Here is a 24,494-nt window from a genome sequence, read left to right on the forward strand (position 1 = left end):
TTAGGTGCGATCTGCCCACCTCTAGAGGATAGCACAATAAAACCTTTTTCCATTGTGGTCCTCCATTGTGGGGATATATAATATTCACAAATACACCTTTAGACTAAGAGGAAGCGGGTCTGTCATCATATAGTTTGTCAGAAGGCACATGGGACACTCGAACCAAGTGTTGATCTGTTTCCTTCTATGATGATGACACCTCCTGCTGCATTACACTAATATCTCATGATGATGTCGTGCTTTTAAGGTATTTTTATCAACAGAAAGAACGGGCAATCGTCGAGTTAATGTTACACGTTATTTTATTTTTTTAATCGATCGGCGGCGTTGCGTAACTTGACAGGAGGGCGGGACTTCCGGTGGCTGCTCCCTGTGCAGGAAGTAGTCGTGTTACTTTCTTCTGCTCCTCCTCCTCTTTAGTCTTTGCGTGAAACGAGTAAAAGTAAAAAGGGACAAGTTACTCTGACAGACGGGAACTGACAAGAGAACACTTTTGACGTCTCTGTGTTGTTTGTGTAGGTTCACTTTGCTTCTTGTCATCGGGGACACGGTGGAGAAATGTCTTCAGGAGGAAGGAGGGAGTGAGGAGGAGGAGAAGCGGTCACGTTCCAAAGGTAAAAGGTTCGTTTCGCTCCGTTTTGTTTAAGCTAATGTGCCGCGCCTTCTAAAATTGGTGTTTGTCGTTGTTCATAATAGTGAGCAACTGGTTTGGTTGCTTCTTTGGTGAAACAGCCACAGGTGATCCAGAAATAAAATCAGTCAGTGAGTGACAGCTGACATGTGGAAACTTTCCACAACATGATCGTCACAGAATTGATTTTGCTATGTTTGAATTTCTGACTTTTCTTTCTGCTTTTGTGTTTCTGGCTAATTTTTTAATTATGTGTTTTGTCCAGCCACACAAACATTATTTTCTTTTGTGTCATTTCAGATGAAGTAGATTCCTGGAACAGTCACCCGGGAGGTTTGTGCCTTGAACCCAAGATGAGTCCTGCCCTTCATCGCATTTCATTTGTCTTTGCCTCAGCTGACACTCCATTGTGTCTTTTTGAGATTGGGAGGCGTGCAACTAGCCAAAAAAGCAAGAGTCATCTTTTTTTGACCATGCCCTTGTGATGAAACGCGCCTCCTCCTCCCATATCCTTTTCCTGTTGTGTCACATAAGGCCTTGTCTTTCTCGCCAAACCCCGTCCTCCTGTTCAGCCTCTTGCTCCCTATGAGTTTCATGGCCATGCTCCGCAAGAAAAGTTCTGTCATTCTCTGTGGTGTGTTCCTGTTTATCACATGGAATGCCATACTGGTGCTTCTGCTGTGGGGCAGACCACCCTCTGGGCAGCCGGGTGAACCTGGGCGACAACAGAGTCTGGTGATCAAAGTGCCTCCCAATGATGTCTTGGCCGAGGTGCTCCATATGGTGGAGACATTTGAGAAAGAGCTGGAGAATCAGAAAAAAATCCTGCAACAGATAAAAACTCATCGAACGTTCAGGATGTCATCAAACAGAAGCAAACTTCAGGTCGTCGCCCCTCAGCCGGTCATTCCTGTCCTGGTTATTGCCTGTAACAGGGCCACCGTAAAGCGCTGTTTAGACAGTCTCTTGAAGCACCGTCCTTCACCTGAGCTTCACCCGATCATAGTCAGCCAGGACTGTGGGCATGCTGAGACAGCGGAGGTTATTCATTCCTATGGGAACCAGATAACTCATCTGAAACAGCCTGACCTGTCTGATATAGCCGTGCCACCTCAGCACAAGAAGTTTCAAGGTTATTACAAAATCTCCAGGCATTACCGCTGGGCTCTCAACCAAATGTTCAGGACCCTGTCCTATTCTTCTGTGGTGATTGTAGAGGATGACCTGGAGGTAATATTATTATTTTGCATTTTTACACTTCTTCATAACTATTACATGAGATCTGCAAGTTCACATGTGCACTTAACAGTTGTTTTTAAATATATATTGACAATACATAGGTTCATGTGACATACAAAGATAATAACTAAATATAATTCACTTTACAAGTTGACAGTGGAAGTAAATTGCAGTATTCCTCTCTTACTACAGGTGGCGCCAGACTTCTTTGAGTACTTTGGAGCCTTACTGCCACTATTGAAATCTGACTCCAGTTTGTGGTGTGTATCAGCTTGGAATGACAATGGAAGAGAAGGATATGTGGATCCAGGGAAAGCTAATCTGCTCTACCGGACAGACTTCTTTCCTGGCCTGGGGTGGATGCTCCTCAAGGAGCTCTGGGATGAGCTAGAGCCAAAGTGGCCTGCTTCATTCTGGGATGACTGGCTGCGCCAGCCAGAACAACGCCGCAACCGTGCCTGTATCCGCCCAGAAATTTCACGAACTATAACCTTTGGGCGGCAAGGTGTGAGTCTGGGTCAGTTCTATGAGAAATATTTGCGTTTCATTAAGCTGAATTCTGAATTTGTGCCTTTTACAAAGTTAGACCTGAGTTACTTGAAGGAGGAGATGTATAGAGAGAGCTTTGAGAAGGAAGTTTATAGTGCGCCTGTGGTCACATTTGAAGATGTTAAGCAGGGGCAGCTAAAGGGACCTGGGCCCTTTTGTCTTCAGTACTCTAGTAAGGACAGTTTCAAAGTGTTTGCCAGAAACTTAGGAATTATGGATGACTTGAAGTCCGGAGTCCCAAGGACAGGGTATAGAGGAATTGTCAGTGTGTTCTCAAGAGGGCGGAGAATCTTCTTGGCCCCTCCTCCAGGCTGGACCCAGTACGATCCTTCTTGGAGCTGATGGTTCAAAAGAAAATAGCCTGTACCCCCCCCCCCCCCCCCCCCCCCCCTTCACCAGTCTTTAGATGACAAAGGAAGAGCATTCCAGACCAAAGACTGATTTAGCAAAATCTCAGTTTGATTTGATTGAATGATACATGTTATATTTCACTGTCATTGATAATGCAGAATGGAGTATATTGGGTCTGGGGTTCTTGTTGATACTACTCAGGTCTTTTTCATTGTTTCAAAGAATGTGTTTTACTTTGTAAACAGTTTGTTACAGAGACATGTTATAAACACATCAGAGATCTATTTTATATTATGCCAAATGTGCACATGACATTCATGAATGCATTCAATGCATTTACCTGTTAAAGGGGTCACATTGTGCCGAATCAGTGTTAATTATGATTTGGGTTTCACATTAACAATCACCGAACTCCCACAGTTCTAATTGTTTACACATGAGCTGCCTTGTTCTTAGAGGAGAAAAAAGTGCATCTGAAACAAGCCATTTTAGGTTTGTGGTATATGTCACTGAAATCTGGCTTTACTTCTTTTGAGCTGCTGCCTGTCTATGCTGTGTAACATACTTACATAGTACCAGAGAAAGTGCTTTTATTATTTAAATAATGCATCACCTCGCTGTCTGTTATTTAGCACCTGATCACAAGCAATAGCATCTGGGGAAGAATGTGTAATAGGACCTCTTTAAATTTGCCACTTTTGTTTAAATTATTCATTGCTGCAGGTTGCATGTCATGTCTGATTTTGTTGGTGGTCACTGGTCATAGCTGCAGTAATTGTCACATTGTTTCATGATTCTCAAGTGTTGCCCTGTGAATCACAAGATTTTATTTTTTATTAAACACTGTAGTGTGTGTGATTACCTTATTATTTTTTTTAAGGCGCTCAGTTTCATTATATTACAAAATACCAACAAGGAGGACCACAGTGGAAATGTTTAATGCTTTCTTGTGTTAATCTCGGCATATATATATATATATATATATATATATATATATATATATATATATATATATATATATATATATATATATATAATGGAAATTTGATTATCAAATCAACGGCAGCTTGCGAGGGTCAAGTTATTATTCGGCCTTTGCGTTTTCCATTTTCCATTAATGACGTCAAACCGAAACAATCCGCTAGCTTGTCTAGCTAAAGTAATGAAGCGCTAAGAGGAACCCCTGGTCCTGCTCGCAATGCGGGATAGAACCTCCGTTCAGTTGCTCTATAAAAAGTTGGTACTTCACGCCAGTTTGTTGCAGAGCAAACTTTTAACTTCTCACCGACGGTTTTTTAATTTAGCCCGATAGCGAGCTAGGCTAGTCTGCGTAGTCAGCGTTCGCGGAGATTTGATATGGCACACTGTGCACTTGGCAACACTTGCCATCGCTGGGGTTATATTTTTAATTGTCCCTTCTCAGTTACACGTATCGGGTGTTTGTAGTGTCGGGGGTTGTTGGCTCTTCACGTCTCCGGCAAAGCGTCGTTAGCTAAGGTTCCTAGCTAACGCGTGCGGCTTGGAATGGACTCGGGTGACTTGCGAGAGAGCCCAGCCGGCTCCGGAGAGTCAGATACGGGGTACTGGAGGGAGGGGATTCCCGGTGGGGAAGTCGAGATCAAGGCGGCAGAAAATAATAATGAACCTCGAGAGATCTCGCACATGGGTAATTATGAGGAAGGCGAAAAAGCAAAACAAAGAAAGGCGGAGGAACACATGCACAGCCCGTACGAGGAGGAGCTGGACCCAAGAATCCAGGTATGAGGAAGAATATTGGATTCCTTTTTTTTTTTTTTGTATTGTTTAATTTATAACCACTAATCAGGTTCTTAATTTTTTTCATCAATGCTTGATCACATTTCTGTGAACATACCGAGTTTAAAGATAAACTGGCATAAAATACGAGTAATTATATACCAATAGGTCAATGAAAAACATTTTTCCCTTGGTAGTTGGTAAAGGCAAGAAGTTCTTTGTCTTTGATTTAAGGATGAGTTGGAACGCCTCAATGAAGCCAGTGCAGAAATCAACAGACTGGAACTACAGTTGGATGTAAGTAAACATTATGATTTTTAAGTCCACGAGAAGAGGCCAAGATTATATCTCAACTTTGGAATGTAACGGATACTATGTTATTCATTGGTCTATTATTCTGCTTACACGATTCACATTCTGATTAATTACATGCAGTTTGATCAATATTACTGAGGTGATGAATTTTTTTTCCTGAACATCCTTGTGTGGTAGTGCATATATGAGTGTAATTTTTGTGTGTGTGTCTGTGTATGAGTGAAGAACATGACTGGGGTTTCAGCTGATTTGCGTCAGTTTTGGTGGAGTCACTGAGGTCAGTCACAGACACAGTTTTAAATAAAAGAATAAAAATTGGTCAATTGCTTTTATATACATAGATTTCACATGGAATTGAATTCCACATCGCCTATTTACAATCAGCACTATGCATGAGTAAGGTAGGCTCAAGCGCTTTTCCACCCCAGTCAAGAAAAACTTGTGTGGGGAATGTGAAGACATCCTGTTTGTCTTTCTGCACAACCTGGGTAGTGTGTGCTGGCAAGATGATTCAGGGTCTTGCCAGTAGTGGCTATGACTGTGCATCCAGAAAGTATTCATAGTGCTGCACTTTTTACACATTTTTTTATGTTACATCCTTATTCCAAAATAGATGAAATTCATTTTTTCCCTTGAAATTCTACACATAAGTTTTTGTTGTTGTTGTGTTTTAGGTTTTTGTGAATTTATTAAAAACAAAAACTAAGAAATCACATGTGCATAAGTATTCACAGCCTTTGCCATGAAGCTCAAAATTGAGCTCAGGTGCATCCTGTTTTCACTGATCATCCTTGATGTTTTATCAGCTTAATTGGAGACCACCTGGGGTAAATTCAGTTGATTGGACATGATTTGGAAAGACACACACCTGTCTACATATAAGATTCCACAGTTGACAGTGCATGTCAGAGTACAAACCAAGCATGAAGTTAAATGAATTGTCTGTAGACTTCTGAGACAGGATTGTCTCAAGACACAAATCTGGGGAAGGGTACAGAAACACTTATGCTGCTTTGAAGGTCCCAGTGAGCATCATCTGTAAATACAAGAAGTTCGGATCACCAGGACTCTTCCTAGAGCTGGCCACTTATCTAAACTGAGCAATCGGGAGAAGGGCCTTAGTCAGGGAGGTAGACAAGAAGCCTATAGTCACTCTGTCAGAGCTCTAGCATTCCTCTGTGAAGAGAGAACCTTCCAGAAGGACGACCATCTCTGCTGCAATCCACCATCAGGTCTGTATGGTAGGGTGGCCAGATGGAAGTTACTCCTTAGTAAAAGGCACATAGCAGCCCACCTGGAGTTTGCCAGACTCTCAGACCACAAGAAAGAAAATTCTCTTGTCTGATGAGACAAAGATTGGTGTCATGTTTGGAGAAAACTAGGCACCATCCTTACAGTGAAGTGTGGTGGTGGCAGCATCATGCTGTGGGGATGTTTTTCAGTAGCAGGAACTGGGAGACTTGTCAGGATTGAGCGAAAGATGAATGCAGCAATGTACAGAGACATATTGGATGAAAACCTGCTCCAGAGCACTCTTGACCTCAGACTGGGGCGATGATTCATCTTTCAGCAGGACAATGACCCTAAGCACACAGCCAAGATATCAAAGGAGTGGTTCCAGGACAACTCTGTGAATGTCCTTGAGTGGCCGAGCCAGAGCCCAGACCTGAATCTGTTTGAAGATCTCTGGAGAGATCTGAAAATGACTGTGCACCGATGCTCCCCATCCAACCTGATGGAGCTTGAGAGGTGCAGCAAAGAGGAATGGGCAAAACTGTCCAAATATTGGATGCACCAAGGTTGTGGCATCATATTCAAGAAGACTTGAGGCTGTAATTGCTGTTAAAGGTGCATCAACAAAGTACTGAGCAAAGGGTGTGAATATTTATGTACACGTGATTTCTTATCTTTTTATTTTTAATAAATTTGCAAAAAGTAAACATAAAAAAAACTTAGTAGAATTTTGAGGGATAAATGGCATTTTCAAATAAGGCTGTAACATGTGGAAAAAGTGAAGTGCTGTGAATGCGTTCCGGATGCACTGTAGTTGCTGTGAAGTCAACCTTGTTTGTCCTTTCCAATATGGCTTTCTGAGCAATTAATTGTACTAACAGGACTTTTATGAAGCTGATACTCCAGGATTCCCATTGAATTAAATTTTAGAATTTAGTTTGTATATTAGCATCACTCGTGAGTAGGCATCTTAATGGCATTAGCTACACTGATGGCACAACGGTTGTTGAGCCACTATGATAGTATTACACCTTCACCCAATTCACCTGTTAAGAAAACAACTGCATGTCTATAAAAAAATATGCTTTATCCAAGCATCCAAACCAAAGTTATCCTTAGTTGTGCTTGTTTTGGTACCTGTGAGATGGGGTATATGTTTGGTCATGCTGGGCCCTGCCCATGTTCCACCTCTTTAGCCATTTATTGATTAGCTGGGAGTTAAGTGGAGTTACTGCCAAGATGGTGACATCTGGAGCTGCCCCATTCCAAGTTTAAAGCCATTTTTGAGAAAACGTCTAGGTGACATCACAGGGTTTGTCCGGTGTATATATACAGTCTGTGTTTTACAGACAGATGAATATGAGGCAACCACAGGGTGCTGCTCCTGCCTTTGGTGTGCTGTGAATATAAAGCTGTGCTATCTTTGAGGAATACTAGACAACCTGTCCATCTGACTAAGGTGTGTTTTGTTTTCTAAAGAGGACTAGGAAATTGTATGACTTAAATAAGACACACAATCATAAGAAATATGATACTATGTTGTTACCACCGTGTACCAGCCTTTTTTCCCCCCCAGATTCTAAATGTTGGTGTTTCCAGAAAGTGGACTATCGGTGGTCCACGAGTATCATATGTTTGCGTCTTCTGACAATATGCTGTTAAAAATAAAAATTTTTGATGGATGACTGTGAGCTGGAAAGAGATCTCACCTCTACAAAACCAACATTTCAGCAAAACATTCAGTCTTTCATGGAGCCGGCCCAAAATGCTGAATCGTGCATCAATACACCTTTCCTGCTGGGTGTGGCAGTAGATGGAATCTTCAGGGATATTTCACTTTGTTGTGGGATTAAAATTGAGAAAATATTCATTCATTTTATTATTGTTTTTACCCATCAGTCAAAATTAGAAAAAGTGATGGAAAATAAAAACCACACTGAATTGAATCAGAGTTTAATCTATATTTGAGTGTAGTTGAAGACACAAAATATGAAAACAGAGGCAATCGTATGAAAAGGAAACACTGAAATGAACCTGATGTGCTGATAGTTTTGACAATAGTTGAGCTCTGGGAGATAACCAATTGTAGAGAGAACACATCAACTTCTGGGAGCAGTGTCAAAGCCGGGAGGACAGGATGAGTGGAATCAGATGAATCAGAATCCACAGTATCATCATAAAGTGTGCACTGGACAGAAAGTATGTGTATCCTTGTTGTCATAACATGTCTTCATGCAGAATGTGTAAAGATGTGAACTACTAAAATGAAAAATTTGTTGTTGGTGCTGATATGAAGGATTCAGATGAGTCATATTCATTCAGTCATATGCACATAGGAACATGTTCCCTGCACAATGAATTGTCTACTGCATTTAACTCATCCTAATTGCCAGTTAGGAGCAGAGGTCGCCTTTAGGCGCCCGGGAACCAGCTCCAGATGTACATCCCTGCCTAGGTCAACAGCAGGGCTGAGTAAACCATGACCGGCCTCATGACAACAGACGACACACACATAACACACAACACACATAAGCCGGCCCGGTACATGAACACATATAAAAAGCACACACAAGGTAAAACTAGGGAGAGAAAAACCTTCATAGCTGCTGCGTGAAGCTGAATAATTTGCTGTTTTCCAGTGAAACTTGTGTATAATCTAATCGGTCTTTCCACTATAAATAAGTGTCGTTTGCATGCATTCCTTTTTCAGGATGCAAGGTCAGGGTACAGGAAAATCCTCACGGAGTCTGCCAGGAAGCTGAATGCCCAGAGTTCTCAGCTTGGTAGCTGCATAGAGAAAGCCAGACCATATTATGAAGCTCGTCGCCTTGCAAAAGAGGTATGCAAACATTTTTCAAAAATGGCTGCATGTGTTTACAGTGAGGGAGAATAAGTATTTGAACACCCTGCGGTTTTGCATGTTCTCCCACTTAGAAATCATGGAGGGGTCTGAAATTTTCATCTTGGGTGCATGTCCACTGTGAGACACATAATCTAAAAAAAAAAAAAAAATCCGTAAACTACAATGTATGATTTTTTTTATAATTTATTTGTATGTTACTGCTGCAAATAAGTATTTGAACACCTACCAATCAACAAGAATTCTGGCTCACACAAACCTGTTAATTTTTCTTTAAGAAGCCCTCTTATTCCACACTCTTTACCTGTATTAATTGCACCTGTTTGAACTTATTACCTGTATAAAAGACACCTGTTCACACACTCAATCAATCACACTCCAACCTGTCCACCATAGCCAAGACCAAAGAGCTGTCTAAGGACACCAGGGACAAAACTGTAGACCTGCACAAGGCTGGGATGGACTACAGGACAACAGGCAAGCAGCTTGGTAGAAGACAACAACTGCTATGATTATTTATTAGAAAGTGGAAGAAACACAAGATGACTCAGTCTCCCTCGGTCTGGGATTCCATGCAAGATCTCACTTTGTGGGGTAAGGATGATTCTGAGAAAGCTCAGAACTACACAGGAGGACCTGGTCAATAACCCGAAGAGAGCTGTGACCACATTTCACCATTCGGAAGATTCAGACGGCTTTCGTGGCTTTTCAGTCGTGTGACTATCCGACAAATTGTGGAAGAGGTGAGCATGTCACAACATGTCCTGTGAGACTTCAACACGGTGGCGCTTTTGTTCGCCATCAGCTTCGTGCCGAAGCCATCTGCATGAATTTCGCTGCAACTCTTTTCATGGCAAAATCTTCTGTCACAGTGGAATGTGCCAAAAAAGTGCTGATGTCCACCTCTTCCACAATTTCTCAGATAGTCACACGACGGTCCCACATCACCACAGCATTCACTTTGGAATGATCTGGTCATTTCAGCATGTTGATGGCCGCCCGGAGTGCGGCGCGCTCTCCACCATTGTGCGGCCGTCTTTAAACCGGTTGTACTGCTCCTTAATCTGTGTGATGCCCATAGCATCGTCACCGAAAGCCGTCTGAATAATCCGAATGGTTTCCACCTGGCTGTCGCCCAGTTTCTGGCAAAATTTGTTGCAGTCGCGCTGCTCCAGTCGTTCCGCCATTTCCTTGCAAAGAAAAAACGACGAGAGACTCCACCCATCCTCACACAAAGGCTGCTTACAAGCAAATGACGCAATCGACAGGCGTGAAAAAATTCACGCATGCGCACGAAGGTTCAAAGTTGGCTCATGCAAGCACACGTGATTCAAATCCATCAGGTTTTTGAAAAAAATAAAAAGGTCCGATACTTTTCTAAGAGACCTCGTATAATGTCATAGTGAAAGCTGATCCACTTCTGGTTTTGCTCAATATTTTGAGCATGAAATGTTAAATGTAAATTAAATTTGAGTTGTTCTTGGTCCTCTAATTTTTATCATCTGACTTGTTAATCTTTTCAGAAAAATTGAGCTGAACTTGAAAGTACTTATTTTTAGCTTTGTGCAAATAAAACTCATTCATTAAGTATTATAAAATTCAACTATCATGTTGCCCTTGGGGGTCCACGGGCTCTAGATTGGGTAGTGTTTATAAAATGGGTAGCTGACATTTTTCAAGGGTGGTAATAAATGATGCAAAGATTCTATAATGATTTGGAATGACGTGGGAGTCCAGAATATAATTATCAAATTTCATTGTTCACTAGCTAATGTCCTATCAATGTTCCGTTTTGGCGGTGTTCATCTTTGACCCAAAATACATAAGCCTAGCAGACGGCAAATGTCAGCTCTCTCCGGTTTCTCTGTGATCGAAGGTACATATACGCATACACGTACGCAGGGGCCATATCGCTTTTCTTATATAGATGATTTACTGCCCCCTGCTGGAATGGTGTTTGAGTCAGGAATGTAATTATCAACATCCATTGTTCAGTGTTGTTAGATAATATCTGTAGTTACTCCAAAAATATTAGTCCTATTAATGTTTTGTTTTGGTGGTGTTCATCCTTGACCCAACATACATAAGCGTACCAAAGGACAAATCTCAGCTCTTCCCAGTTTCTCCATGATTGTAGGTACATGTACGCGTACCCGTACACAGGGGCTATTTGGCTTTTCATATATAGATGATTTACTGCCCCCTGTTGGAATGGTGAATCACAGAACATCTGTGATTGAAGTTATATGCATGCATAAACTTACACAGAGGCCTCTTGGTTTTTAATATATAGGAACTCTAAAAATACTAGTCAGTATCCATTTTACATCACCTATACTAATGCGAAGCATGACTGGTGTTATGTTTTTTGAACTGATTTATTGAATTGATTTCTTGATTGTTTAACTGTGTAGTAGAAGGTCAGGGCCGATGATTGATGAAGGTATAATGATGTCATAAAGAGCTTGGAGTTTCAAGTTGTCAGCAGCTCCTAATAAAGTAACTGGATAAAGCTGCTAATAAAGTAATTAATAAAGCAACTTTTCAAAGTAACTGTGGCAACACTGGTCACAGCTTTATTCATGAAATCATTCAGTATTGCAACATTAAAAAGGGTTGTGTGAAACTACATTTAATGTCTTGATCCAAACGTGCTTCATGCAAGTGATAGCTGTGTTTGGGAGGAAAGCTGGAAAAACGACAGTTTTCCACCAGGAAGCGCTGTCAAGAAGATTACAGAACGCTATAAAAATGCAACGTTCCATTCATTCATCAAAAAACAAAGTGTCCTGCTTCAGTCGTCATGAAAGAAAACACCAACTCACTATTTTTCAAGTATTTAGAAACTGTAAAACGCACACTGAAAGCAGCTGAACGTTTGGCCAAGGGCAGTTTACTTTTTCACTTTGAGGCAGTTTATCAGGTCTGCGCTTTATAAACCAGCCTGTTAGGAGACAAGCCGGATTAAACAGTTTCGTCCTGTTTTTGCATTTTTTTGGATCGTGGTCGATCATAGTACAACTAAGGATGTGACCGATCTGATCCAGTATTGGTACTGGTTTCTGATGCCAACGTAATTCAAGTATTGGAAAATACTGATACAACCTTCAACTTTCAGATACTGGAGCGTAGCCACTGTGAAACCTCTCAACTGCTGTTTGCTGCTGAGCATGAGGAGGCGAGGGAGGAGGTTTCGGAACTGAAGCCAAGTAGTTTGAGAGAGGTCTCGTTGGCAGTTGAGCAGTGTTCTAAGCCACGGATACAGGCAAATTTCCACCCAGCTCTTGGGTTCAAATAGTCTTTAACACCGAGCACGGATTTTCCAAAAAATGAATTGAATTGTTGCTGAAAATGCGTTCTGAAAAATTAGCTGCTTCAGTGTCCCGAGGCTATGAAATGGCAGCTGCTCAAAGCACAGTTGAACAGAGTTTCTATCCGCTGAAAGGGAAAAAATCTCCATCAGAATCCTTCAGTATTAATCCAGAGTTCCTTGTGTGAGTGTATCTGATGATACATTTAGAAATTTACAGTTTATTTTACAGTTGAAAGGCTTCATGTTTCCAAAAAGTTCCAAGTTTGCTCAGCAGGACAACAGTGAGCAAGAGAGCGAGATAGAGGGAGAGAGAGGACTTAATTTTTACTCCAACACTTGCTTTGACAATATAAACATATGTTTCCCGTGTCAATAAAGCTCCTTTGAAATTGAGAAGGAGAGAGAGACTGAGCGAGAGAGACGCAGAGAGCGAGAGAAAGACAGACAGAGAGAGAGAGCGTGCTGTCTCTTCTCTTTAAGTCTATAAAAATAAATCTATAAAAAGTAAAAGTACTTAATTCTTTCACCAAAACATCAAATCAAGGCTTGCATCTTAGATGTACCTTCTGGCAAATTGTAGCTGAACTTTCAGGTCTGCTTTTTAAGAAAATCCTCCTCTAAACACTTCATCATGAAGCTGTATAACTGGGAATACAAAATATCTTCATATAAAATCAAGAACAATGATAATGATAAAGCAAAGAGAACGCTGGTGTCGGAATAGTGTTGGTATCAGCAGATGTCCAAATTTAGGTATCGGCATTGGATCGGAAGTGAAAAATTGGGGATTGGTACAACATCGCCCTGTGGAATAAACTTTGAGAGCTGCTACTCGTGTTTTGGACAAATATATAATTCACGCCCCCCATGCCAACAGTGGAGGTGGGAGCTCACGCTTAGTCACACGAGATTTACACACTACTAAACGTGCGCATTAAAAATGTAACAACGGTCTACTGGAGTAAGCGGTTTTAGAAAATGTATATATTTATATACTACAATATAAAACAACATGGAAGCAACTAGTATGGCAGAGAGGAAGGTGTCCTTTTGTGAGCTTGCTCACAGATCTGTAGTTTTTCCTGTTTTGCTGAATCTCATCTTTCAAAAACAGTCACATCCGTTTTACAATTAAAGCTTCACGTGTTAACACCTGGCCAATTAACACTCATGAAAATTCAAATTTATTAATTTATATAGCACCAATTCACGATGAAATCATCTTAAGGCGCTTCACACAACATAAAAAAACTGAATTAAAAATTTAAAACAGAATTAAAGACAACCATACAAGAATAAAAACACATAACACTAATGATAAAACAGGGAAAACAAATGAGTCTTTAAACGTGACTTAAGTCTCCACAGTATCCGACTGCCGAATGTGTGCTGGGAGATCATTCCACAGAGCTGGGGCATGGTGAGAGAAAGCTCTGTGACCAGCAGACTTTTTATTCACCCTGGGAACACATAGAAGTCCTGCACCCTGAGAATGCAGGGCCCGAGCTGGTACATAGGGGCTTACCAGGTCAGCCAGATAGGGAGGTGCAAGTCCATGAACAATTTTATAAACTAATAGTACTTTAAAATCCGATCTTGCAGCGACTGGAAGCCAGTGCAGGGATGCCAAAACGGGCGTAATGTGGTCAAACTTTCTGCTTTGTGTCAAAAGTCTGGCAGCAGCATTTTGAACCAGTTGAAGACCCCTAATCCTGGACTGCGGTAAACCAGAAAATAGAGCATTACAGTAGTCCAATCTAGAAGAGACAAATGCATGAATCAAAGTCTCAGCATCTGCCATAGACAGGATGGGACGAATCTTTGCTATATTTTGCAAATGGAAGAAAGCAGTCCTCGTAATGTCTCTAATGTGGAGGTCAAAGGACAATGTAGGATCAAAAATTACTCCAAGGTTCTTCACTTTATCTGTATGATGTATAACACACGAACCTAAGCTAAGCGCTAGCTGATCAAATTGATGCCGATACCTCGCTGGACCAAGAACCATAACTTCAGTCTTATCAGAATTTAAAAGTAGGAAGTTACTAGACATCCAACTTCTTACTGATGCAAGGCAATCTTCCAAAGATTTTATGTGAATGAGATTACCAGCAGTTATTGGCATGTACAATTGAGTGTCATCAGCATAGCAATGAAAGGGAATCCCAAAATGCCACAGTATATTCCCAAGGGGTGCTACATAAAGGGGAAAAAAGCAGGGGCCTAAAATGGATCCCTGTGGAACCCCAAACTTCATGTCCCTACGATCAGAGGAGGTGCCATTACACAATACACAGTAAGAACGACTGGAGAGGTATGACGTCAACCATGCAAGAGCAGTTCCAGTAATCCCAAAGTGATTCTCCAGCCTATTGAGTAAAATATGATGATCCACAGTATCAAACGCAGCACCAAGACTGTAGTGGTATCTGAGTCCATTGCTTGCAAAAGGTCATTCACTACTTTCGTAAGTGCTGTCTCTGTGGAGTGATATTTTCTAAAAGCAGACTGCAATGGACTGAACTATTGTACAACCCCAGTTCCAATGAAGTTGGGATGTTGTGTAAATAAAAAACAAAATACAATGATTTGCAAATCCACTTCTACCTATATGCAGTTGAATACACCACAAAGACAAGATATTTAATGTTCAGACTGATAAGCTTTATTGTTGTTGTGCGAATATTTGCTCATTTTGAAATGGATGCCTCCAACACGTTTCAAAAAAGCTGGGACAGTGGTATGTTTTCCACTGTTACATCACCTTTCCTTCTAACAACACTCGATAAGCATTTGGGAACTGAGGTCACTAATTGGCATAGTCTTGCTGTAATGGTGTGGGGTGTGTTATTGCCCATGGCATGGTCAGCTTGTACATCTGTGATGGCACCATCAGTGCTGAAAGGTACATCCAGGTTTTAGAGCAACACATGCTGCCATCCAAGCAACGTCTTTTTCAGGGACATCCCTGCTTATTCAGCAAGACGATGCCAATAAAGTGTCCTCAGTTCCCAAATGCTTATCGAGTGTTGTTGACAGGAAAGGTGATGTAGCACAGTGGCAAACATACCACTGTCCCAGCTTTTTTGAAACTTGTTGCAGGCATCCATTTAAAAATGAGCAAATAATTGCACAAAAACAATAAAGTTCATCAGTTTGAACATTAAATATCTTGTCTTTGTGGTGTATTCAATTGAATATAGGTTGAAGAGGATTTGCATATCATTGTATTGTATTTTTCTTTACATTTCACACAATGTCCCAACGTCATTGGAATTCTACTGCTATCAGCAACAGGTTGGTTGTCATTGTGTCCCAAGGTTCTTGGAATGAAACAATATTTCCATCTGGTGGACAATAACCGTTAATTCAGGTCCAATAGAAGCTTGTAAATACATGACTTTTCCCGATTCTGTGTAGTTTTGCAGTGACTTGGTTACCACTTAGCAGACCCAGTGATGGACAGTATGATTTTGTATTAAGTACAATTAAATATTATATCTTTAAGTGAAACAGAGTTGGAAGACATATCTGAAACAAATAAAATCTGATATTACTGAAACAACAGTAGAGGGCACTTGAAGTGTGCACATCTCATTCTAGGGTAGCTGTTCTCTGTTTTTGTGTTCTCCAAGTGCAGGTGATGCTGCTGTTTAACCAGAGTAAAAAAAAAAAAAAAATCACATCGCAATAAATTGGAAACGTCATAAAAATATTAGTTATAAGTAAAGGATGGCTCTGGATCTGGCTCAAAATCTAATCAGCTCACCCTTAATCCCAGCTCTCCACAAAATGTAATTATAATCCATTCATGTGTTTTTCAAATATCTTGCAAACAAGGCAAGATATTTGGCTAATATGGCTAATCTCCACATCTCCTTTCATTAACATGTCTTACAAAGTAGTATGTCAGTGTTTTGTCATGCTAGTACGATACACAGTAAAGATGAATTGTTCACTGTGATGGAGTTCAGTACTTTTTCAAACATTATCAGCCGATTTTTAACAATGTACTAGGCACAAATGGTCGCTATCAGTGTCTGGTTGTATGCTTTGGAAATTTGTTGCTGCCAGTAACATAACGTATGGTAATTTCATATTAACTTGAATGTCAGAATGGGCTTTGCTTGGTCTTTAATTTTGTACTTCAAGCTGTTGAATGAGAGGATGAAGAAAATAAATTACCAATTGAATTTAACAGATTAGATTATTTCACTTATAGAAGACAGGGTTGGTTCACTTTAGTTTTTCACTTCTGTAAAATGTCTGCTCTCTTTAGGCGCAGCAGGAGACCCAGAAGGCAGCTTTGAGCTACGAGAGAGCAGTTTCTATGCATACAGCTGCCAGGGAGATGGTGTATGTGGCAGAACAGGGCCTGATGGCTGACGGTAGAAATACCCTAGATCCCACCTGGCAGGAGATGCTCAACCATGCTACATCCAAGGTAATGATTAGGAGCTCACACTTGTCTCCAACCGCTTAGTCCATGATTAGGAGCTCACACTCACTCACTCATCTTCAACCACTTAGTACAGTTAAAGGTCGCGGGGGTTGGAGCCTATCCCAGCAGTCATAGAGCGCAAGGCGGAGTACACCCAGGACAGGATGCCAGTCTGTCACAGGGCCACAAACAGATAAACACACCCACTTGCACAGCTATGGACAATTTAAAGATTCCAATCCACCTAGCCAGCATGTCTTTGGATGTGGAAGAAAACCAGAGCACCCGGAGGAAACCCACGCAAACATGGGGAGAACATGCAAACTCCACACAGAAAGGCCACAGGTGGGAATTGAACCCATGACCTTCTCGCTGTGAGGTAACAGTGCTAACCACTAAGCCACCGTGCTGCTCTGATTAGGAGCTATAGTGTGAAAATAACATATGAGTTCAGTGGGTTTTTGTAAGGCAGGTGGAGTATTTTATCTGGATTAATAACATAATCCCAGTGTAAATCCACAAACCTTTTCCAGCGTCATTGACCTGTGTCTCAACAGAATGTGAAAATGAGAAAAAGAAAAATGAATGAGGACTTAAAATGGGTACGTTTTACAGTGAGCTGTCAAAGCATGACACAATGTCAAAACAGGTTGCTTCTGGGTGAGGGGCGCACAGTCCCCCCCCCCCCCCCCCCCCTCCATCACAATATGTAAGACAATTGACCCAACACTCAAACAATTTATTGATCTCACCCATGTGTGGATTGAAGTGTTGAATTGTTAATGGAGTGCAGAAATTCCCCAATTCTCTGCAGAGAGCTGTGCTGTTTATCCACTGCTGTGGTCAGTTTTCAAACAAAGAAATGACTTGCAACTGCATCAAAATTCCTCAGCAGCCAGCCATGGATAGCTGTGGTTCATTCATCCATGCTGCACTCAGGATGCAGCCACACATTGAAATGATCTGTACACATACCAGCAACATTAAGTAAATTACACATTTTACTGGGCTTTCTGTGTCTGGGGAAGAGGAAGATAAAAAAAAAAAACAACAAAACAAAAAAAACCCATAACAAAATAGAATTTCAGTGATTTGAAAAAGGTCACATGACTGCTGTTGGGCTCCAGTAATCCACTTTTCTGTTCTTCAACTTTACCAGATTCGCACGGTGGTCTGTGGTCTGGATTATGCCAAAAGAACATCTGATGGTAATATTGTGTTTATATGTTATAAAATGTTTGGCAGGAGTTGCATCTGGCAGCTATATCAGCTATGAGTGAGTCAAACGCAAAGGATACTAAAACAAAAGGAGCACACTGCACACACAAAAAACCTAAATTAAATGTGCAATGTAAAAAAAAGTTTTATGATCGTATTGTGGTCACAGCAAATAAGAACAAGACGAGAGTGGCATAAAACAGCTAAAATGCATCTACACAGATAACCACATCTGCTGTCTGACGCGCATCATGTAGCCTCCTGTCCAACATTATGTTTGGCGGTCAGAGGTTTGACTGACTAGGATTATATTTGTTGCTGGTGTCAGACATTGCATCTGTCACCAGGCAATTCATGATAACTCAAAGATTGTTAGATTGTCCATCATTATACAAATAATGAATGTTTGAGTTCAGTGGTACCAATATTTCATGAGGTGTAAGATGCAATGTTCCATCTTTCACCGAATTAAATATTTGTTCCATTGAAAGAATGAAAAAACATCCATTATTTGCTTTATATAACGGCTAAAATAGATCCTTGTCATTTGATAATTTATAAACACAGAAAGGGGACTTAGATTTTGGTGTTCCACTGGTGCTTAATAGTCCAACATGAACTTTAAATTTGAGTCCAAAATTGTAATGATGTAGTTTGTGATGCCGTGCACTGACTTTGTGTACTTCCAAAAAAAAAAAGACTTCATGTAGTTCTTCAGTCCAGCGAAAAATCACGTCAGAAATTTGTCCAGCTTTTCATCCTAGTAGCCCTTCATGCCTCCACACGGCTTACGGCGTAGTGGATTTTTTTTTTTTTTTTTTTTTTTAGAAGAACAACAAGCAGCGTCAGTTAGCGGAGTTTATTTTGCTGACGGACGACGATTTGAAAGCACTATGTTTAGCTAAATGCCGCAACAGGTAGTGTGAGCATGTGTGGTGGTTGGAGTGGAATAGCACATTTCATATAGCACCAAAATTGCACGCTAAAAAAACTATTGCACGGTAAATAAAACACAATGGCAAATGGTAATGAATAATCCATGTCACATGACATACAAGCCACCGGTCAAATAAGGCTTCACTCAGCCGTTATATAAATGTACTTTAATTGCTTGAGTTGGCTCGATAAAACGGCTGATTGGTTGAGATTCCCTAATACTAATATCAATACCAAACTCAGGTTAGCAATCAATACCTGATACACTTTGATAGTAAATCCCTTCGGCGTCTTCCTTGTTTCACTTGAGGTCATCACAGTTGATGCAAGGTGGCGCTGCATGTTGATTTGGTGCAAGTTTTATGTCTGATCCACTTCCTGAAGCAACTCTGCATGGGCAGGGGTGGCACTGGAAACAAGTGCACTTAAACTGCTTTGCTTGATGGAGTCTGATAGCAGTGCTTATTTAAAGTAAATTTACAATGATATACTTTGTTGTGTTGAACCAATTGAGGTCATTCTTAATGTGTATGAGAACATGATGTGGCACTGTGTGATGTACATCGCCACAGTGGAGCTGAAATGAAACAATCAAGATGTGGTTCAAGAGTAAACTTTCTGCTTTAATCCAAGGAGTTTAACAGAAAATATCACATTAGACATTAATAATTGTGGCACATTTTATACAGTTTCTCCATTTTCACTGGCCATAAGTGATTGGACAAACTAAGAAGTATAAATATATGAATTATTATTCATTCTTGGATTAAAAATCCATTTACAGTCAATTACTGTATGAAGTCTGAAATGCAGATATCCCTTGAGATACTGTTCTGGGGCTTGACTGCAGCGTTCTGTTTCTGTGTTTTTGTGGGTCTTTCTTCGCAAATTTTGGTCTTCAAGAAGTGCTCCGTAGTGTTATGGTCTTGTGACTGATTTGACTATTGAAATTGTTCCATTTCTTTACCTTGAGAACTCATAAGTTGCTTTGGCAATATGTTTTCGGTCATTGTCCATCTGCAGCATGAAATGTCTCCCTGTCAGTTTGGCAGAATTGTTCTGAATTTGAGCACATAGTTTAACCCTATACACATCAGACTTTATGCCGTTTCCATCAGCACTCACATCATCAGTAAACACCAGTGACTCAGATTCACTGGCAGTCACATATGCCACATATGCCCAAGCCATAACACTTCCTCCACCATGTTTGGCAGACCATGTGGATCATGAGCTATTTGTTTCCTTCTCCATACTCATCTCTTCCCATCATTCTGGTACAAGTTAAGTCCAGTACCACCTCCTCCCTATCCCTTGATTTTTATATTATTTTTAGTATAGGGTTCTATAAGGATACTATTGGTAGTATAGTTATATAGTATTAGTATTGGGTTTCAAATTTTATAAAGAAAAATAATATTCCTTAATAAGGAAAAAGGAAATCTTAAACTAGAAGCACTCGGAGAGCGCAAACCTCCGCCAAGGCCATAGGGTCACTGACATCACATGGAATACCCTTTGGCAAAGAGACTTATTCCACATCGTTTTATGCATCTACCGTCATGTTTCAGATTCAGTGGTTAACCCTCTGGGGTCGGAGGGCATTTTTTGGACAGTTCACTCATCTGGCATAAATGTTTTATTATTGCTGTTAACAGCTCTCCCTGCATCCCACAATCAAGTTTTATGTCTCTTTTTTTTTTTTTTTTTTTTTTCAGGACAACCTGTACTTTCAAAATATAAATAAATATGCTATAGTTGTGTTTTATAAGTGTAATAAAGGTTTAGTCAGCAATAAGAAAGGAAAAAGTAAAGCGGAAAATTATTTTCCACACACATTTATTCAAAACACACAGCAAACTATAATAAACTAGTAACACATCACTCCTAAAAACAATCTTAGGTGTGTCACGTGAGGTGAATCTGCCCTACGATTGGGTGACAGTGAACCAATTCCGATTGGACACTCACATTGCTCACGTCATCACACAGCTTCTATGAGGAGTACAAAGATTGTGGACGGTGGCTCGAAAGTCCGCGGAGTTAACTTTTCAGCAAAAAAAAAAGTAAGTTTCTATCTCATATCATTAAAAAGTTATTTATAATTTAGTAAAGCTTGGTCTCAGCCGTCGTATACAACGGCGTCGGCCCCAGAGGGTTAAACCCTTAGATCTTCAGCAAATGTATTTATAAAGAGAAACTGCATGAACTACACGTTTTTTTTTTTTTTGTTTTTTGTTTTTTTTTTCTAATAACAGGTTTATTCAATCAGTCAGCTGGGCATTTTGTTCTTTTGTTTTGACTCAGACATATATAGTGGGGAAAATAAGTGACCCCCTGTCAGTTTTGCAGGTTTTCCCACCTACAAAGAATGGAGAGGTCTGTAATTTTTATCGTAGGTACACTTCAACTGTGAGAGATGGAATCTAAAAAAAAATCCAGAAAATCACATTGTATGATTTTTAAATAATTAATTTGCATTTTATTGCATAAAATAAGTATTTGGCCCCCTACCAACCAGCAACAATTCTGGCTCTTACAGACCTGTTAATTTTTCTTTAAGAAGCCCTCTTATTCTGCACTCTTTACCTGCATTAATTGCACCTGTTTGAACTTTTTACCTGTATAAAAGACACCTGTTGACACACTCAATTAATCACACTCCAACCTGTCCACCATAGCCAAGACCAAAGAGCTGTCTAAGGACACCAGGGACAAAACTGTAGACCTGCACAAGGCTGGGATGGACTACAGGACAACAGGCAAGCAGCTTGGTAGAAGACACCAACTGTTATGATTATTTATTAGAAAGTGGAAGAAACACAAGATGACTCAGTCTCCCTCGGTCTGGGATTCCATGCAAGATCTCACTTTGTGGGGTAAGGATGTTTCTGAGAAAGCTCAGAACTACACAGGAGGACCTGGTCAATGACCCGAAGAGAGCTGGGACAACAGTCACAAAGATTACATTAGTAACACTTGATGCTGTCATGGTTTAAAATCCTGCAGGGCAGCAAGGTCCCCCTGCTCAAGCCAGCACATGTCCAGGCCCGTTTGAAGTTCACCAGTGACCATCTGGATGAGGAGGCATGCGAGAAGGTCAGATGACACCAAAATAGAGCTTTTTGGAATCAACTCCACTTATCATGTTTAGAGGATGAGAACAACCCCAAGAAAACCATCCCAACCGTGAAGCATGGGGGTGGAAACGTCATACTAGGGGGGTGCTCTTCTGCAAAGGGGACAGGACAACTGTGCACCGTATTGAAGGGAGGATGGATGGGGTCATGTATTGCGAGATTTTGGCAAACAACCTCCTTCTCTCAGTAAGAGCATTGAAGATGGGTCATGGCTGGGTCTTGCAGCATGACAGTGACCCAAAACACACAGCCAGGGCAACTAAGGAGGGGCTCCATAAGAAGCATTTCAAGGTCCTGGAGTGGCCTGGCCAGTCTCCAGACCTGAACTCAATAGAAAATCTTTGGAGGGAGGTGAAACTCCAAACCTGAGAGATTTGGAGACGATCTGTATGGAGGAGTAGACCAAAATCCTTGCTGGAGTGTGTGAAAACTTGGTCAAGAACTACAGAAAATGTCTGATCTCTGTAATGGCAGACAAATGTTTCTGTACCAGTTATTAAGCTCTGTTTTTCAAGGGGGTCAAATACTTATTTTATGCAATAAAATGCAAATTAATTATTTAAAAATCATACAGTGTGATTTACTGGATTTTTTTATTTTCTGTCTCTCACAGTTGAAGTGTACCTATGATAAAAATTACAGACCTCTCCATTCTTTGTAGGTGGGAAAACCTGCAAAACTGACGGGGTCAAATACTTATTTTCCCCTCTGTACTTCATCCTGCTACACTTTGCCAACACAATGGACATAACCATTTGATTTGACAGAAAGATACAGAAGAGGTCCAGACTGATCAATGTCACAGAAATTGCAACAAATCTTGGCCAAGAAAACTGTAGTGTTCTCCTAGGTCTTCATGGCTTCAGTGGTAGTGACATGACAAGAGCTTCAGTGGAAAAGGCAAACTTGTACCACTGCAGAAAATGCCACAGTTTGTAACCATGCTTGCTGAACTTGGTGATAGCTGGAATGTCTAAGAAGACCTCATGAAAGACTTGGAAGCATTGTGTTATGTATGGTGACACTGTTGCTGAAAAAGTGAATGACCTTAGGCTGAACCGCATCAACAAGTTGTGCTTGAAGCAGGGAAAATCAGTCCCTGGCAATATAGATATGTCTGCTCTGCCTCCTTGTCGAAAAACCGTAACGCAGCACATGCGAAGAGCTAACTATCAGGTGGGTGTGTGGAAGAGCGCAGACATTGCAAATCCCACTCTTTCATCTCCAGCTCAGGGTCATGGATGGGTGATGGCAGATGATGGTCTCCACCTACTGTGGTACGAAGGAGAAAGTCAACCAGAGAACCTACAGGACACTATGACAGTGACACAGGAAGTGAAAGCGATTCCGATGATGCTGATGAAAGCGACACTGACTGAGTGAACATGTCAAGCCCATAAGACTGATATAAGATTTGGACATTTCTTTCAACTAGATTTAAATGCTAAAGTTGTCTGAAACAATTTGAACATTGTACCTCATAGTTGTATATGTTGAAAGGAATGTGTATAACAGAAAATTTAATTCTAAGACACAATGAAATATGATACAGTAACATTTGACTTGAAAATGTTGAAAATCTAAAATATTCAAGATGGCCACCAGTGGTCAATATGACATATGAATCACCATTATAGAATTGTCTATGAGTAAAACATTGCAAAGCTTTATAGCTTTGGACATATCACAAAGAAGGTAAATGCATTTTCTTAGTAAATTTCACTGTGTATGATATGTGCTGTGAACATGTTCAACACAAGGTATATTTGCCTTGGCAAATATGCCTTGTATTGAACATGTGTTGAACATCCAAGTCAGTAGTCCGTCATTCAGTCAATACTTCGCCTTTCACCATAGTTTTGGTCTCAAATGAAAGCTAATGATTTGTAGTTGTAATATTAGTGCTTAATCTCGGCCCTGATACTTCGGTTTTTAGTACAAAAATTATTCATAAAATTTTTGGACATTTTTTGGTCCAGGTAAGGGTTGTGTATATGGTTGTACTGTAAGCCATATAGAGAAGAGCCATTTTATGTTACAGAAATGAGATGGGTATCATATTAAAGTAGAGAAAATGGGCTTTTTAGAAATATCTAGATGGATATGGTTAATATTATATGTATAGGTATTTAAAGAAGGTGAAAAAGTGCAAAAATTCCTCCCACGTACAGCACTCACGAGTAGCATTTAAACTTTAGGTGAATATTACACCAAAAGGTACATCGGGAATGAATTATTTTCCTATTTCCACTAAGGACATTATAGAGGTTGAAAAAAAATCAACTGGCATTTTGTTGTGGGGGAGGTGCATGGTAGGCTATCTCAGCTCCCGGTCTATATAGCGCTTTTCTATCTGCATCAGAACCTCAAAGCGCTTTACAGTGATACTTCACTTAAACACTCTCACACACCGATGTCAGGGTGCTGCCATGCAAGGTGCTCACTACACACTGGGAATTCAGGACCTTGCCCAAGGGCCCTTAGTGATTTTTCCAGTCAGGCTGGGGTTTGAA

At 40.6% G+C, this 24,494-nt stretch overlaps 2 protein-coding genes across 3 annotated transcripts in view; both read left to right on the forward strand.

Annotated features, from left to right (window-relative positions):
- The first annotated feature begins 375 nt into the window (after positions 1 to 375).
- On the forward strand, positions 376 to 3,623 carry mgat1a (alpha-1,3-mannosyl-glycoprotein 2-beta-N-acetylglucosaminyltransferase a). Of its 2 annotated transcripts, none has more exons than XM_034174195.1 (3): positions 376 to 621; positions 932 to 1,861; positions 2,063 to 3,623. In XM_034174195.1, the coding sequence occupies exons 2-3, from the start codon at positions 1,217 to 1,219 to the stop codon at positions 2,759 to 2,761; spliced, it is 1,344 nt and encodes a 447-aa protein (XP_034030086.1). In that variant the 5' UTR covers positions 376 to 621; positions 932 to 1,216; the 3' UTR covers positions 2,762 to 3,623. The 2 variants fall into 2 exon arrangements, with proteins under 2 accessions (XP_034030086.1, XP_034030085.1); XM_034174194.1 differs by having other exon boundaries at positions 376 to 614.
- Positions 3,624 to 3,858: 235 nt separating this feature from the next.
- The window catches only part of sh3bp5la (SH3-binding domain protein 5-like, a), a 75,330-nt gene continuing 54,694 nt past the window's right edge, over positions 3,859 to 24,494 (forward strand). Inside the window, exons 1-4 of the mRNA XM_034174196.1 lie at positions 3,859 to 4,528; positions 4,760 to 4,822; positions 8,784 to 8,912; positions 16,526 to 16,690. Coding sequence (XP_034030087.1) covers positions 4,295 to 4,528; positions 4,760 to 4,822; positions 8,784 to 8,912; positions 16,526 to 16,690 — 591 coding nt within the window. The 5' untranslated portion in view covers positions 3,859 to 4,294. The remainder of the gene's footprint in view (positions 4,529 to 4,759; positions 4,823 to 8,783; positions 8,913 to 16,525; positions 16,691 to 24,494) is intronic.

Source organism: Thalassophryne amazonica, chromosome 7, assembly GCF_902500255.1.
Source record: "Thalassophryne amazonica chromosome 7, fThaAma1.1, whole genome shotgun sequence".
NCBI classification, from domain to species: domain Eukaryota; kingdom Metazoa; phylum Chordata; class Actinopteri; order Batrachoidiformes; family Batrachoididae; genus Thalassophryne; species Thalassophryne amazonica.

What these genes read in the sequence shown, in the direction of transcription:
- mgat1a (XM_034174195.1), top strand. Translation starts at nt 1,217, where the DNA reads ATGAGTTTCATGGCCATGCTCCGCAAGAAAAGTTCTGTCATTCTCTGT. An exon ending in TTGTAGAGGATGACCTGGAG is followed by an intron (nt 1,862 to 2,062) that starts GTAATATTATTA and finishes CTCTTACTACAG; the next exon opens with GTGGCGCCAGACTTCTTTGA.